The 15,767-nt window shown below is 44.8% G+C and overlaps 6 protein-coding genes and 1 non-coding gene across 7 annotated transcripts; 3 read left to right on the top strand and 4 right to left on the bottom strand.

The window, feature by feature from the left end:
• Positions 1-734: 734 nt before the first annotated feature.
• On the bottom strand, positions 735-829 carry M431DRAFT_t49. Its single transcript has one exon. It is a non-coding gene; the product is annotated as a tRNA-Lys (tRNA).
• A 574-nt stretch (positions 830-1,403) lies between these two features.
• M431DRAFT_491979 (hypothetical protein) lies at positions 1,404-2,591 on the top strand (the record flags this gene model as incomplete). The annotated part of the gene is made up of 7 exons (XM_024916961.1): positions 1,404-1,586; positions 1,641-1,685; positions 1,738-1,764; positions 1,826-1,898; positions 1,969-2,276; positions 2,367-2,432; positions 2,505-2,591. 7 exons carry the CDS (start codon positions 1,404-1,406, stop codon positions 2,589-2,591), a joined length of 789 nt encoding a protein of 262 aa, XP_024777417.1.
• A 416-nt stretch (positions 2,592-3,007) lies between these two features.
• On the bottom strand, positions 3,008-5,644 carry M431DRAFT_77441 (hypothetical protein; the record flags this gene model as incomplete). The annotated part of the gene is made up of 5 exons (XM_024922577.1): positions 3,008-3,517; positions 3,577-3,605; positions 3,665-4,453; positions 4,513-5,470; positions 5,546-5,644. The coding sequence occupies 5 exons, from the start codon at positions 5,642-5,644 to the stop codon at positions 3,008-3,010; spliced, it is 2,385 nt and encodes a 794-aa protein (XP_024777416.1).
• Positions 5,645-6,877: 1,233 nt separating this feature from the next.
• M431DRAFT_78040 (hypothetical protein) lies at positions 6,878-8,482 on the top strand (the record flags this gene model as incomplete). Its single annotated transcript, XM_024922642.1, has 6 exons — positions 6,878-7,177; positions 7,245-7,695; positions 7,753-7,792; positions 7,868-8,030; positions 8,107-8,311; positions 8,388-8,482. The coding sequence occupies 6 exons, from the start codon at positions 6,878-6,880 to the stop codon at positions 8,480-8,482; spliced, it is 1,254 nt and encodes a 417-aa protein (XP_024777415.1).
• A 586-nt stretch (positions 8,483-9,068) lies between these two features.
• M431DRAFT_491976 (hypothetical protein) lies at positions 9,069-10,273 on the bottom strand (the record flags this gene model as incomplete). Its single annotated transcript, XM_024916960.1, has 3 exons — positions 9,069-9,532; positions 9,590-9,871; positions 9,937-10,273. 3 exons carry the CDS (start codon positions 10,271-10,273, stop codon positions 9,069-9,071), a joined length of 1,083 nt encoding a protein of 360 aa, XP_024777414.1.
• Positions 10,274-12,255: 1,982 nt separating this feature from the next.
• Positions 12,256-13,365, bottom strand: M431DRAFT_491975 (hypothetical protein; the record flags this gene model as incomplete). The annotated part of the gene is made up of 5 exons (XM_024916959.1): positions 12,256-12,411; positions 12,462-12,698; positions 12,748-12,904; positions 12,958-13,188; positions 13,238-13,365. The coding sequence occupies 5 exons, from the start codon at positions 13,363-13,365 to the stop codon at positions 12,256-12,258; spliced, it is 909 nt and encodes a 302-aa protein (XP_024777413.1).
• Positions 13,366-13,771: 406 nt separating this feature from the next.
• Positions 13,772-15,735, top strand: M431DRAFT_517376 (hypothetical protein). Its single transcript, XM_024920329.1, has 2 exons — positions 13,772-14,179; positions 14,232-15,735. The coding sequence occupies exon 2, from the start codon at positions 14,265-14,267 to the stop codon at positions 15,687-15,689; it is 1,425 nt and encodes a 474-aa protein (XP_024777412.1). The 5' UTR covers positions 13,772-14,179; positions 14,232-14,264; the 3' UTR covers positions 15,690-15,735.
• Positions 15,736-15,767: the final 32 nt, after the last annotated feature.

The raw sequence follows: 15,767 nt of genomic DNA, 5'->3' as shown, positions 1-15,767 counted from the left end.
ATTCTCGAGATACAGCTCAGCTCACCGCAAAGAAGCGCCTCTAGCTGCCGACAAGAAGACTATGTTTGAGGAACATCCATGCTTAGAATGACCCCCACAGGTCAAATCGGGAAACTTTGTCTTGCCCGATTAGATGGGCTGGAGAAAGCTCACATTGTCATGCGCCTTTGGAACTTGGGCTTGAACGACAGCTCCAGCCAGCCAGATGAAGAGGGTTCTGTTGTACAATGAAGCCATCGGCCCCTGCCATTGTTACCTAACGGCAACTATCCATGATGCAGCCAACGAGTGATTCTATGGGAGCATGTAGACGACCATCTCAAAAACTAACCATTCTTCAATGATGTTGCAAGAATGATGCTAGATGATCCTTTATCATGTTAGAAGCAACATTTCACGCCTTGTTGTTCTTCCGCCACTTCCGCCTCTACAGTAGGCGAATGTTTGGAGAGGAATCTATTAATAAACAGTAAAAAGGACACTCACAATGTCGTCAGAGGCATGGTGCTGGGGTATGGAGAACTTTGTTTGTCCACTTGGTTGAAATAGGCAGCTGTGTAGCAAGCAAATATGCATGCAAGGTTCCAATGTTACTTGTCAGAAATCACCCCCTCCAACTACAAAACGGTGAAGTAACATGAGCTTTCATGAGCCTTACTTATTAACCTGACAAAAACAAAAGAAAAGCAAAAAAAGAAAGCGACTGAATCTCAATCGCGTTGTTATATAGGAAAAGCCCAATGCGGGGGTCGAACCCGCAACCTTGAGATTGCATTCAGAATGTGTAACTCTTAAGAGTCTCACGCTCTACCGATTGAGCTAACCGGGCAAGTCACGTGTTGGCCATTGACCAATCATGAAACGCCGATTGAGCTGTCAGTCGCTTGTTGGAAATAGACGTTCTTTTTACACTCTATGAAGCTATGGCATACTGTGAGAATAAGCAAAAGAGACGACTGCTCCAGCGCTTGAGCTTTTTCATTTTCTACCGACTTCGCTTGTATTACGATTCTGGTAATTGCCTTATGTCATCGTGGATTCTTGTTATGAAAACGATGTTTTGTAAGATATCGGCAGTAAAGCTTGGGAGTCCAACATCATGATGCTAGTGAAGTTAGACAGAATATCCCATCACAACAAATTGCCCAATAAAACGCCGCGTAATATTGGGTGTAACCAAACTGCCGAAAGTTGAGACAGATTGGGTATCACACGTCAACCGGCACCTGTTTGCATAACTCGTCTTACACCAATGTTGCCGCCATGATCTCATCACATTTGCGCTCTATTGTAGGCAAGAACACAGCTATATATAACGCTACACTGCGCTTTTCGCTCATCAACGTGGAATGTATTGCCCAACCAAGACAAGAAAAAGTCTTAAACAACTATATCTTTTGATAATGTCCTTCGACGAGTCATTCCTTAGCCCGAGAGGCTTGTTGGTAAACAACAACTCAAACTTTGTCTGTCATGGGCCGAACTTCTCAAAGCTCCAACAGGCGACGCAGGCAACGCTAAGATTGCCATATGATGACCAAAGAATTCGCTATGTGGCTGGGTTTACAGACAAGGGAATGCAAGAGGTATTGCTCAAATCGTACTATTCTGTTAGTAAGACTTGAAGCTAAAACTAACAGCTGTACTCTGATATACTCATCCCCATCATGGATGACTTTTACAAGGTGCACACCCATTCTCAGTTGTTGTCAGTCCTTTCAAATAACAACGCAGCAGATTACCCACCAATCCATGGTTCTGGAGGTAAGCAAAAGACATTTCGCTGTAGATCTTTTAATGCACGGAATCTTAATCTCTGAATCAGAGTGGATATCGTTCCGTGGGAGACGTATGCAAACACATTCTGGGACTCGCAGCCGCAACCCAAATGGACTATGGTAAAGAAAGCCCAACTTCCGATCTTCCTCAAACTACTCTGATCCTGATATATGTCTCATGTTCCTCTAGACAAGATATTTGATGCTCTTGAGAGGCTCTACGGCCAGGAATCAGACAACGACAGCCTCCGCGAGGAAGTTCAGGCGAAAATGAAAGAACGCATAGATAAACTCGCATCCTTATCAGATATAGCCACTGACGTAACCAACAGCCTGAGAGACGCTATTGGAAATGCTACTGAGGCGCAAATCCTGGTCAAAAAGATTGGCGCAGATTTGTCCAGTCAAAGTACCATCGAGCGACTTCGCGCATGCCATGAGGGCGAGCGTGACTCGGAGGACTTTGACAATGACTGTAATGCGTTGGGAATTCTCCAGGTGAGCTCTTAGCCCAGCCAGTCTGGGGAGCGGTATAGTTTCTTTTCATGCCTGCAATTTCGTGCTATTGCCGATGAACAAATTGGACAGGGTATAATAGACAAGCAAAATATGCAAGACGACTCGGGCGGCTCAATGGATAACTTGCAACACGCTGTCGGTACGGCATTCTCTCCAATTAACATTTTGATTCGAAAAGCGAGTGATATTGATAGGACAATTCCGTAGGAGCCACCGTCGATATCTGGAATGATCTCACTGCATTGTCCACCTATGTGGCGGAACATACAAAACCTGGACCAGGGCCTCTCCTAGATCTACAGAAGAATAAACTCTTGGAGATGTGGAGCGATTTGGCGATTGAAGGTACGATGAGACCATCGTTGACTTGAAACTGCTGATTGTCAAATGCTAACCTTGCTCTCTGCTACCTAGTCAAAGATTTCCTGGACAACTATATGGGATAGCTCAAGCTTTACGGCGGCGCCAGCACCATGAATTCGCATGTATTGCAGCGGCGCCTACTCTGGACCATCTGTTGCTCCGCTACAACTTGACATAGCCTTTATGAACCTCTACAAGAGGAGAGAACAATATCAAGCTGAGGTTATTTGTGCTTTGATCGATATTGTATGTGTTGTAGGCTTCACGGGTCTTAGCTTTTATAGTCAATATCATGATTTGCAATTTACTACATCTCCCCTGAAAAATAACATGTTAGCTATGCTGTATTACTCCTTCGACTTTCCTCCTAAGAGTTGACTCGGTGCAAATCGAACATGTCCTTCCCATTTCAGATCAACTCCTACCAATCCACTCAAGTCAACGTCTTCAGGATTCAGAACCTTTATCTCCCATTGCGTAAACGGAGTAGGTTCGGCGTGATATTTAGTTTCAAATATGGGATTATCCCACGTCTTTCCTCTTTCTCCATTTTCGTTAAGCTCGTAGGAACACTGGCGAGATTGGGGAAGGCTTGCAAAGCGAAATATCTGACCACCTCGTATATCTTCGTATATTCCAGATGTGGTAATTTGCAAGTGGACAATCACCACGCCATCTTTGACGGCTTTCTTCTCTGGAAGAGCTCCTCTGAGAGTTGGATCTAAGCCGCTCAGCCGGTAGTGAGAACCCCCGAAGAAAACCCCAGCCAAAGATTTGTTGGGGGCTAGAGTAAAGCTACCAGTGTATGTTCCGCCTGTAAGGCCTTTGACCAGCAATTCTCCAAAGTTAAATGGGAGCTACCAGTATTGTCAGCTATTATTTCCTTCGTGAGAGCGCTGTGAGTGAGCATATATACCTTGTCACTTTCATCATAGTACGTGAAGCCTTTTTTGTACCGGTCAGCTAGTCCTGTAAAAAGATAGAAAGCAGCAGTAGTGGCTTACCTTGGAAATCGCTGGGATATTGCTCATCTATTGTCTCCATATCGCGGGCGATCTGATAAAGATCGTTGTCGTAATCTTCAATGGATTTCGTGGCGTTAAGAACAAGTTTGTTCTCTGAAAGAGCCCAGTATCGATATGCCCAAACCATATTTTGTAGCTCAATCACCACACCCGTTTTGAGAGCCAATAGACGATCATAGAGTTGAACCTCGGCTCTGAGGTAGACGTCCTCTTGTCCTGTATAGCTGTCAATCAAGCTTTGGAGATCTTCCACCTGTTTTGTGCAACGATTGAGTTCCATTTGAGCCTGAACATACTCATACCCAGCTTTAACAGCTTCAGCCTGGATTTGGACCAGCTGCTTTCCATTGATTGCGTGCTTTCGCAGAGCAAGCTGATATGCAGTTGCGCCTTCAATTCCAGCCGTAACTGCGAAGGCCATCTGGTCATCTGATTCAAGAATCCAAATGTCCCACGCTGCCATGGTAGCAATAGCACTGGAGTCTGCATCCCCCTTTGTCGTGCCCGAGATTTCAGCGATGGAAGGAACATCGACAGAAGGATTGGATTCAAGAGCTTTGATTGCCTTGACCATTTGAGACACCGATGGATATAATTTGCCCAGTGCCTTGACAACCTCTTTCAGTTTCTTGAATGCCCCGGAGGTTACTTTTGCAGCGACTTGATTGGCGATTTTTTCCGCTTCCATAGCAGCCTCAACGGCTTTCTCTGCTCCGCTAGCTCCAGCCGGATTACCGACGCACATTTCACCAATGCCAACAGCGAATGCTGAGCAGATGCCAGATTAGCTTCGTCTAGGTAGGCCTGAATCACGAGAAGATACTCACTAATGACTGCCGTGATGATTTCTTTTATTGCTTTGAGTTTTTGCTCGAACTTCCATTTCTCTATGCCATCCTGAAAATGTACCCCGGCATTCTGTACAGCGTCATTGTCAAACCTGAACTGTTGGTCGCAGTTGTCGGCTGCTTTAGCAGCGTCCTGGTACTTCTGGTATGCCGAGTCACGCAGTTTGCCTTGCATTGTTTGGCTATCAGTAGCTTTGGCAAGCATTGTCTTCCACGCCTCAATCTGCTCTTTCAGAGACGTTGCTTTATCCTGAAAGCGATCGTACTGAGTCTCAAATGCGGAGGCAGCTGTCAGCGCCAGTTGCATGGTGTCCTTGTATGTGTCTAAAACTAACACAGGGGCATAGGTCATATTTTGGCCCGCCATAACTCGGCCTGCAAGTTGCTGGCCCAGGGCCACGGCTTGTGTGTTGAGCATCGTGTAGGATTTCTGACCCGCCGTGATGACTGCCACATAAGAGCAGATGGAGATGGCAATTGAGCTGTTGATCCAAAATTGAATCAACGCAATCCGTAGCTCGGTCTCGAGACTGGCTTGTAGCTCAGGATGGTTATCGTAAGGATGCTTCTTGAGATATTCAACGACCACCTCGCCGTTATCGAAGACTACAGCTGCTCCAACATTGTCAGTATCCGCGCCGAGATCCAGCGCTACCGGTTTGGAATCACCTATACAGACTGATATAGGCTGATCTAGCACACGAGAATAAATAGAGATAGCACTAGTGGCCGCATCGCCTGAGGGGACGCGTAAAGTGACCGGTTTGGCCGCGGTCAAAACCCTGGCTACAATATTCACGGTGCCGTATTTGGCGGGATTGATGGTGATATCCTCGGTCATGAAAGCAAGAACATCGGTATAGACGTTCAGATTATGCATTCCAGGATCAAAGACAACTGATGCGTCCAGAAAGATGCCCCGGTGGATTGCCAGTTTCTGTTAGCATATTAGACTCTAGATCTCAAAAGCATCTCGTTAGTGTAGGCATTTTCTCACCGAACGATTGTTTACATTGTCTCCATCTCGTAGAGGAATTGCGGTCACGGCCTCCGAGGTGGCATACTTCTGCCAGTCGGTAGGGTTGTTCGGCTGAAGTCCAATATTTGCCATGTTATCAATGATCCAGATGGAACGAAGGTGAAGGTAAAGCTCGGGCTGCATTCAGCATATTGGGACCAATCTGCCTTAATATATGCAAACTGTCTTAGAATCCACAGCATTTCCTAACCTTCCAAGTGATAGCGATTTCGGCCTCTGAAGATGAGCCATGTAGCACATATATCATGCCACTTGTCCTGTTCAAGGGATGCATGCGAAGGTTTCATATATGCTACTACTCCTTTGGATGACGTCTAACCTAACAGCATGTCCACCAATCATACTCTAAGATAAACGACAAGGCACCGTGGCTCCTGCAGTTGCCCAGAAAGACACTCTTACAGCAACATGTGTTGCGTGACACGTAAGCTTTGGGCACATTTACACAAGTAAGTGCCTAGTATATTGACATCTTTGAGTAGATATAGGAAACTAGATGGACAACTGGTTCATGATTTCCTTTCAGTGTAAGAGAAGACAACTTGCGATTGCACTATTTTCGAAAAAATAGTCATAGCATGTATATACCTACATCGCTCATTGGTATAAACGATAGCCAATGCAAAAGTAGAGATAAATAGACAGCCATGACGTTTTGATAACTCGCGCACCGCTTAGCTTGTCTTTATATAATATTAGACTTCTTAGATGGGTCTATTTTTATTTCTCGGAAACTTTAGGGAAGAGGTTGTACGGATTAGAGTCAGCTGAATTAGTGGAGAACGATTATAACAACTGCTAGCTATCTTCAATATACTAAACATTGCAAACCCCTGTTTTGATAGGACTGAGATGATGAAAGTACAGTTCAATCAGCAAGAGTGCCTGTACCTGAGTGCAGTTTCGCCAGGTCGTGTTTGTCGTTACATGTGTGACGTATGTCCTACTATTTGCTACGCGCGGTACGCTGTATGAAGAGGGTTGAAGCATACATGTATGATCTTATCCCATCGGAATGATGATTGACTCACAAACAAGATAAAACAGAGAGGGGAAAGTGAAAGTGAGCAACGTTGAACAGTCTCACCAAACGCCCCTAAGAATATATCAACATAATCGACGATGTAAAAGTGCCGAAAGCATACAATAACTAAGAAGATTTCCAGGTATATAAAGCCAAGAACGTCTTATCTCTATCTTTTCTGCCTCTCAATTATTCTTCCCATCATCAGCACAGGATAGATTCTTCATTTGGGATTCCTCGTGGCAATATATACAACACATCAACCTCTTCTGCCATTAATCATGGCTGACTTCGACCCATCAAAGCCGATTGACGACCCACAGGTCTGGTTCCCCAAAGGCATGTTCATCAACAATAAGGTGCAGCAATTGACCATCAAGATCCATGCTGCCGATGATGATGACAAGACGTTCATTCTGAATCATGACAAGATGGTGGCATTCAGTAGATTTCTTTGGACGGGCAAATTGCTCCCAACTAACCGCGACTCCTATATCAAAACTTTGGGACTTACTACCACGGAGGAAATAACCGATCAAGTCTGGGATGAGATAGATAATCTACTCAAAACCTATACTGAGGTATTCTAATTACAGCTTCCCTCTAAAAGCAAAATGGATTTACTAACAAAAGTATTCTCTTATAAAGATATCCAAGGATTGTACACAGTTTAAAGAAGTCACTTGGGACAAACTTGTTGATCTCTCAGGACAGATCAAGACATACGCTACCATGGCTGGCGGAACATCGAGCAGCTCGTATTACCAAGGCATGTTAGAATGGGTTGGAAAGTACAATGACGAGCAAAGTAAGCCTGATCCCGACCAGAAAACGCTTGATGATCTAGCCAATGCTATCAAAGGAACGATTGAAGAGGAACAGAAAAAGATTCAGGATATACAGGATCATATCAAAGAGGCCCTGGCTGCCCTGAGTACGTTCCACGATAACTGCAAGGGCTACGAGAACACACTTGGGGAAGATGGGAAAACCCTACAGGCACTTCTGGAAAAGGAGGGCAATGATGTTGAACATTTAACAAGCGAAATCAACAAAGAGTTGAAAGAGATTGAGGATCTACGAACACAAATTGACAGAGGTGAGTTTCTCTCCTCACAGAGAAACATACCGATACTAAGTTAACACGCATTCGCAGATTTCCAAAAGATGGAAAAGTCCCTAATTTATGTTTACGTGTAAGAGCATCATTAACCTGTATTATGTGAGTTTGAATCTCGCTAATATAGAAATAAATCTTTGCCGTGCAATAGCCCGTATGTTGGGGCTATTGTTTCTGCGGTGGTAATGTTCAAGGGCTCGGCTGACATCGACCGACTGAAGGCGGCCATGGAAGGAATTCAGAAACTTTTGGATGCAAACAAAGAAAAATTACAAACGGCTTGCCGTTTGCAAGGGGATATATCATCTATGGGGGTAAGTGTGTAACAGCTAATAGCTGAATCCTACAGATTTTGATGAGATGAACTAATCTGGAAGTTTTCGTCTACAGACCCAGTTAACAGGCTTTCTCAACGTTATGAAACCTGCTATTGAGACGCTTGAAGCGCTTCAGGGGGCATGGGCCGAAATGAATACTGACCTTCAGACCCTCTACGATTTGTTTCAAGATGAAAAGCAGTCTATTCCGCCCATGCTACTGGAGAAGCGGCAGTTGAAAACCATCGTTGATGCTTGGAACGATTTGAAAGCTTATGGTATACCCAATCTTTTCATATACTGCATACGTGCGTTGATATTTGAAACAGCAGATGTGGCTAACAGTTTACATAGCTAATGACTATATTGAACATGCGTTCATGACGGATGACCCAGAACAAGTCACAATTCAGGATTACGTGAACCAGCTGGACAGTGCAGTCAATTGAAAAGGGTTGACACACTTCATCCATGAAGGTTCCTTATTCAGGCTAGGTGCTTTTGGGTTTTCGCTCATAATAAAAGTATTGGGTACTCTGAATTAGCATAATATCCGGAAATCTCTCTCTCAAAGTGTTTCCATGCCTATAGAAACGGGCTGAAGTGACTTCTTGTTATCATTATATCTTAGTTTCGTCTCAGTAAGAGAACCAATGATAGCTTCACTGTATTTTGGGTGAGACTCGCAAACTAGACATAACCAGCCGATGCAGGAATATGTGGCTGAAGGTCATCTCCCTCCTCCCCCTTTCCCCGAACCGCATATTATCCCGTGGAAAAACTCAGGTATTGGCAGCTATAAATAATAGAATTAGCTAAATCCCAGCATCCACGATGCAGCTCAAGAAAGGATATACGCCCAAGCCTCTTTCGATCATGACCACAAGTTCGTTAGGATGTCATATAGAAGCAACTATGCTTTTATTTAAATGATTAGTTATTATGTATAGTAACTATATATGCAGTAGCTAACTTTGCTATCCTTGAAGAACTCAGTCAAAGAATCTGTATCAATACCAGCACAAAAAACTGGGTTTAGGCCTTTGGAACTGGTACTGTTGCCTTGCCTGCTGCCTTGTTCCAGGCATTGATCCTGATAGTCGCCTCGATGCTAGCAGTGTGGTTGCTCACCAAATGCGAAAAGTCATCAATCTTCGCATTAGCAACACTGGCCAGATCAGGCGTGAGGTTGCTAACCAATGGATCGCCCTTCTTGTTGGCGGGTTCTGGCTTCGGGCCTGCAACCCTCGCGCCCCTTCTGGTCGAAAAGCCTCTCTTGGAAGAGGCGCAGCCCGCTGCAGGGCCCATACAAACAATTGCTGAATCAGCCCAACGGTGAGTGCAGCTGCCACCGGGAGTCAATTCTTGACCAATGATGCTGTCGAGGTTGTTCTTGGCGTTGACCAAGCAACGCCAGTTTCCGATAGGATCGAGGCCTCCGGGGTTGACCTTTTCGTAGAGAGCAAGCACAGATGTTTGGGCGTAGTCTTCTTGGGGAGCTAGGAATTGTCAGTGTCCGCAAAACGGAGAGAGAACAGGAATATTGGAAGAATTACAGTGGTTTGCGTAATCGTCAGGAACGCAGGAATCCTGGTTGACGGAGTTCAGGTATGAAGGTGTTGTGCTGTACACATGAACGGAACCGGTTGATCCAGTTTGATCGTTGACATAGGCATCCAAGGTGTGGGTCAACTCATGGACAAAGACGGAGGGAATATAGCAAGGTCCGTAGAAGGTAGTAACCGCACCACCCGTACCGGCACTGCAGGAGCTTGCTGGGAGCGCAAGAATGTGCTGCGTCCACTGGCGGTCATGGATTGGGACACGACCAAAAGCATCTATAATACATGAATAGATTAGAGAAAGCCATTCCCCTGCTATTTGATTCGATGGAGGGTCTTACCGATCATGTTGATGATCGACATCTGAGCCTGATTATGTCGACACATCACAACTGCGCTAGCGCAATCGGTGTAGTGAACATTGTAGACTTCAATGTCATAGGGGCTAAACGAAGTCCCTTGGACAATGGACAAGCAAGCTTGCGGGATCCATCCCCAGCCCCATTGATCCCACGTACTTTGAGTTGGGGTCAAGTGTTGGAAAAACACACTGTCGACATGAGGGGACAATCCATCAGTGAACAAAACAGGCTTATTCAAGGCCTGTCCAAGGACGCCAGAACTGAATAGGCCTAGCAACTGGAGGAAATTCGCCTTTGAATAAGTGTTGGTCGCCATTTGGAATTTATGCCAATCACGCTTAATTAGACAAAATAGGAATGTATGAATGGATGGCTCATAATGTCGAATCATCTCAGAAAGGAAAGGATATGCTCATAATATATATACTACGCACCATCAGTCTTGGCTCGTACTTCGAATGCGGAAAGTGTTACGTCGTAGACAGAACATTTTTGGATTATATGTCCCTGTAACTAGTTTAAAATCTCATCTTCTCAATAAGGAAGCTCAAATCGAAAGATACATGGGTTAGGCTCTCAACTGTTGGTTGCCACAAGACGATGGAGATTCTCGATAAACCGCATGAGCCAAAAGGATGTAGTTTATTTAAATTAACTCTTATAGTTTAGCGTTTCCGTCGGTTAGACCTGTATTACCAACCTCAAAAAGGCAAGAGGATTCCTTTTGTGGTTCGGTCAGACATAAGCTTAGGGTTTCCCTTTCTAATAAGGGTAAAAAATGCGGTACTAGTGTTGCTGACGCTCAGACCGAGTTCTGGATACGCACTTGTCACACCACTTGGACCAATTGCCAGCGTGATTAGATATCGAGCGCTGATAGACTTCAGCAATTGGCTCTCTCCTTGAATACGCAATACGCCATTTCATTAATTTGAGTGGTTAGGACTTTAGCCGTATGAACCCGAACTCACATTTCATGCTCCTAGACGAAAAGTCCCACGCGCTTTCATTACGTAGTTAACTGAGCCCTTGCCAAGTGATGGAGACATGACAACTCTTTTCCTAACCCCAACAAGATACCTGGGCCTTCACTATCAAAGGAGCCAGTCAATGTTGAAGACATAGGTCCACTTTCTGATAGCTAGGGTATGCCTGCGTAACTTAACTCTCACTCATATCATTACCAATACAATCATAATATAATCCTAATTTGCCTATCGCTACAACGGACACGGATGGAAAAAAAGTTCCGAGTTTATCTGATCCGGCTGCTTCGGCTTTATTGCCTTATGGCCGAAGCTGCCGGCATAGCCGTGAACAATTTAAAGGTACGTAACCCATTAATTTTTATATCTTGTCATCATGTACAGGCGTCTGAAATGCGTCTAAAGGGAAAAGTCGGTCAAAACTAGACCGTTGCTATATTTATGTAAATGACTGCTAGTCAATCGTGGATAAACATAACTGAAACTAATCTTAAGGGCGGCAGTGCTTTGTTGGTTAAAAGTAAAGAAATGCTACGAAGATTGGTTACTGTAGGCTGAATCCTAAGTGACAAGGTTTTATTCAAATATAAATGTCATGGTAATAAATCTTCAGCTATACGTTGCGTTCATGGAGCTTCAGTATGCAAATACATGAAGATTTCTTGACATGGAAAAGGCGATTTAGATAGAAATACGATGTTAGCTGTGGAGATGAGTGCGCTCTGCTGCTTACCCCTGTATGTTCATGTATCAGACCTACCCACTGTTCCGTTGATCCAAGATCTCAACACCTTACTGCAAGGCTACTGCAACGCCATGCTGAAGCACGGACTTCCGAGTGTATAGATAGAATCGGCCCAGAGATCCTAACGAAACCCACTGTAAATGCTGCCACGGGTTGATCGCTGTCGAATACATGTACACTTAGCTGAACCATGGCCGTCCGTGCACTACCAGGTTCGATTATGCGGTGGTACTGGGACAGACCAAGACCACGCGTAATATTGATACTCCCACGAAGCCTATCTACTTGTTGGTTGTCAAGGTCAAACATAGATCTTCAAACCTCTATAGTAAATTAATTTGAACGCTTCTCTGTTGAACAATATCTATACAGAACGGTAGTTTAGCATGATACGGTGGCCCCTGTCTACTATTTCACTACAACTTGTAAAAAATAAAACTCAATCACGAAACCTGCATAAAGTGGTTCTTCCAACCGTTTTACATAATTAATAAACGATGTTTATCTGATAAATAATGGATCAATTACTCGCATCGCGCCCATCAATCCCGCAACATTTGAGTCCTGTCAGTTGACACATGTGTCAACTTTGGAACGAATAATCGAAAAGGCGTTTAGTAAGCCACAGAAATGTATAACAGCAGCAATAATGACTGCAACATGGAGAATTTGGTGGCTGGCACCAAAGATGTCGAATTTGTGTGGAACCCATCTCTCCGGGACCTATGTAAAGTTAATATGAATTCCAAACAGTAGCCCAAGCATAACCTTACCCTGGCTGCATAAATGACTGCACCCGTAAGATTAGACGTGGCCATCCAACCCATCCAATTTAAAGACCTATGTGCCCTTTGAAGTTCCCATCCGTGGAGAATGAGACCATGAACAACGAATATAATAGAGCTCAGCCCAAATTCACCATAAAAGCATGCACGCCAATGTCTAAACTGCGGAGAGATGAAGCTTGGGTGTAATGTAACTATTGCACAACCTAGTGCAGTGCCGCTCGTCTAGGAAAGATTAGCCCATATAAGAGGTAAACATCGGTGGCCAACTTACAGTCATCCAATAAAACCATTGTAAATTTTGGTTGCAGAAGAAGCCGTAGTAAATCGTCGGAATACCGGCACCCCACATCAAAACAAGGATACCAAGATAATCTAATTTATTCCAGAATGAAGTAAGAGCTTGGCTATGATTCCATAAGATGTGAAATCTTGAAAAGTGATTAGCAACAACATGAATAGGGGGCTGGAGAGCTCTACTCACGTCGCTGAGAATGCAAAGCAGACGGCAACTCCTAGACAGTAAATGGATATTACCACTACGTCATCAACTTGTGCGTTCACCTGGAACTGATAATAATTCCAGTAGAAGTAGAATGGCAGTATACAGAATACTATGCACCCAACTAAATGGGAATAAATGTTGATCGTTTGGTTATGTAGATAGAGTATGCCGGTGTAGGAAACCCAGGGTCGAGCCAGACGTAGGCCTACACTATGAATTAAAGCTTTTCATGTTATAAGGAGTTATGTAATTAGTTTACCTATAGCCTGATAGAAGAAATTCGTTGTCTTGTTGCCACTTAGGTATCTCGTGGAAATACAACAACTTCGGCACTCTTAACAAGAGATGATCTGCCTTGTTCTGTTTCATAAGGGGATTCGTTTCCATACTTAATTGAGAAACGGATTCCAATGTCCCTCGCCGGAGAGACATTGTTCGCGAAAAGGGTCCGGTGACTGCAGTGCAGCTGTTTGAGAAGAGAAAATGAAGGATTGTCGGCGTGAGTGAACTATCAGCAGATAACTGTCTATTAGCCGCTCATCCCCTCTGTTAAGTCAGCAAAGCGCTAAGGGCTCCAATGGCAGCTAGCAAACTTCAGCCCCCAAAAAACTGCCCCAATCAACGTGTGCGTGTACCTTCTGAAACCCATCCTGAAATAACCTTGAAACTAAGCGAGGGAGCAGCCGTTCTCCCGCAGCCACACAGTATGTGGTTGGGTAGAGGTCACCTAATGCCTCTGAAGGATCGGCCCTTTGCAAGATGCTTCAAATCATCAAAGTCAACTCCGCTCCTTGGATTTTGCCTACGAGATGTTTTTGTCGGTTCCCAAGAATGAGCGTTCAATCGCTACGAAGAATATCTCCAAGTTCTGTTACCTTTTTCCAAGCTTGCGTTGAGCGCATTAGCAATTCCCATGGAAATACAACGTCCTGAATTTATAAACACCACGTTTGTTGGTTATGTGCCAAATCCAGACGGTCGCGGAACGCTTTCGCTACTATTCTCATGTCTCCTCACCTTTAGTTTATGCGTTTGGTCAGCTCTCCACTTAGACCTTCCACCGCATGGCGAAACCGATATCGAATACACGTATAGATACTTGAAATGGAGTGTTCTGGGGATATTTGGGCCTGAGCTTGTTATCTGGGCGGCTTGGCGCCAGTTTATTTCTGCTCGAACATTGACAAAATTTATCTAGGAGGTTGTTCAGACCTTGGGCTATTGTGATGTCAATTGCTAATCATTTCCGACAGAAGAGCAACAACGGTCGAAATCCACAGTCGACGATGGTTCATGGGTTCTATGCGGGAATGGGTGGATTCGTATTTGATATGGATACCCCCGAAATGCACGGCCCACGTTTTATCCCTCAACGGCGCCTTCATGTAACCCCTCGAGGAATCCAGCTACTTGCTAAATGTGGCTTGCTACCTGACATTTCGCTGGAAGATATTAAAGATAAAAGCAAGACAGACGGATCAGGGAAACTCATCTGCTGTTTCCAGGTCAGCTGGATGGTAGTGCAGGCTGCCGTACGAGTCGCAGTTGGCCTGCCGTTGACACCGCTCGAAACGAATACTATAGGCCATGTCGTCTGTGCGCTGATAAACTATGCTCTCTGGTGGTATAAGCCAAGATGGATCAAAGAACCAACAATACTCAGAGGGGAATGGACTCGACCCATATGTGCTTTCATGTACATGTCCAGTCAAGTCAGCGCAGAGCACAAGGTCAATAGAGACGTCTTACGTGACTTGGGTGTTAAGACGGAAATGATTGGAGTCTTATACACCCCTGGTCTTCCAGCGTCACAAGAAAGCTTGGACACGGGAGCACTCGGGATGAAAATTGCCCCAAGAAGCGATCAAGAAGGCTCTGAAGGGGATATCCAACTTATTGACGAATCGGAGCCCTCAGACGACAGGTTTCCAGCAAATGGTCGTATCACTATGCGCAAAGGGCTTGAACTATCAGCACAAACATTCCACCATGAAGAAGTTGTCAGCAAAACTGTTCACAAGACCATTCCATCGGAAATGCGAATTGAGAGGTGGAAGCTTGCATGCAAAGCCATTGAACAACACCCGGCCATTAGAGAACGGCTCGATATCCCTCCCTGTGATCAAGATGAACTAAGATACCGGGAGGCTTATCGATTGTATCCTGAAATGCCGGACAAAGTCAGTCAGCACCCAAGAGGCCACAAACCAAGTGAGCACGTCAAGGCCAGTTCAAATAAGAGTTGGTGGTGCCCATCAGAAGAGCTTGTGGTTGAACGTCCTCGAAATTGGCCGGGAGATGATCTGCTACGTCATATGCAGGGCCATCTAATGGGCATTATTTTGTGGTGCTCCAGCACGGTGTACGGCGCTGTTCATGTGGCTGGTTGGAACGAACAATTCCCCACTAATGTTGAGTCTTGGTTCTGGAGAATGTCCGGCGTCTACATTGTGTTTAGTGGACTTTTGTGGTCTTTCTTCAACCTCTTGGGTCACCTCTCTGGCTCAGTATGGTGGTTTTGGTACGGCATACTGGAAGGCGCTGAACGTAAAAGGAGCCACATCCTTATTTACGTCTTATGCTGCATTGGAGGGACTCTTTATGTTATCGCACGGGTATATCTTGGTTTGGAAGCCTTCATTTCTCTACGCTCATTACCTGCAGCGGCATACGACTCCCCATCTTGGGTTTTGACCGTGCCTCATTTATAACTTTGACGAGACAACATGCTGAGCTTAATGCATAGGCAAGCTCTACAGATTTTTTATTGGTAGTCAATAATTATTCCA

Source organism: Trichoderma harzianum (assembly GCF_003025095.1).
Source record: "Trichoderma harzianum CBS 226.95 unplaced genomic scaffold M431scaffold_3, whole genome shotgun sequence".
NCBI classification, from domain to species: Eukaryota; Fungi; Ascomycota; class Sordariomycetes; order Hypocreales; family Hypocreaceae; genus Trichoderma; species Trichoderma harzianum.
The sequence above is the reverse complement of the archived record's forward strand: the minus strand, read 5'-3'. Positions and strand labels throughout refer to the sequence as shown.

Excerpts from the sequence above, each read along its gene's own strand:
- M431DRAFT_517376 (XM_024920329.1), top strand. The coding sequence starts at position 14,265 with ATGGTTCATGGGTTCTATGCGGGAATGGGTGGATTCGTATTTGATATG.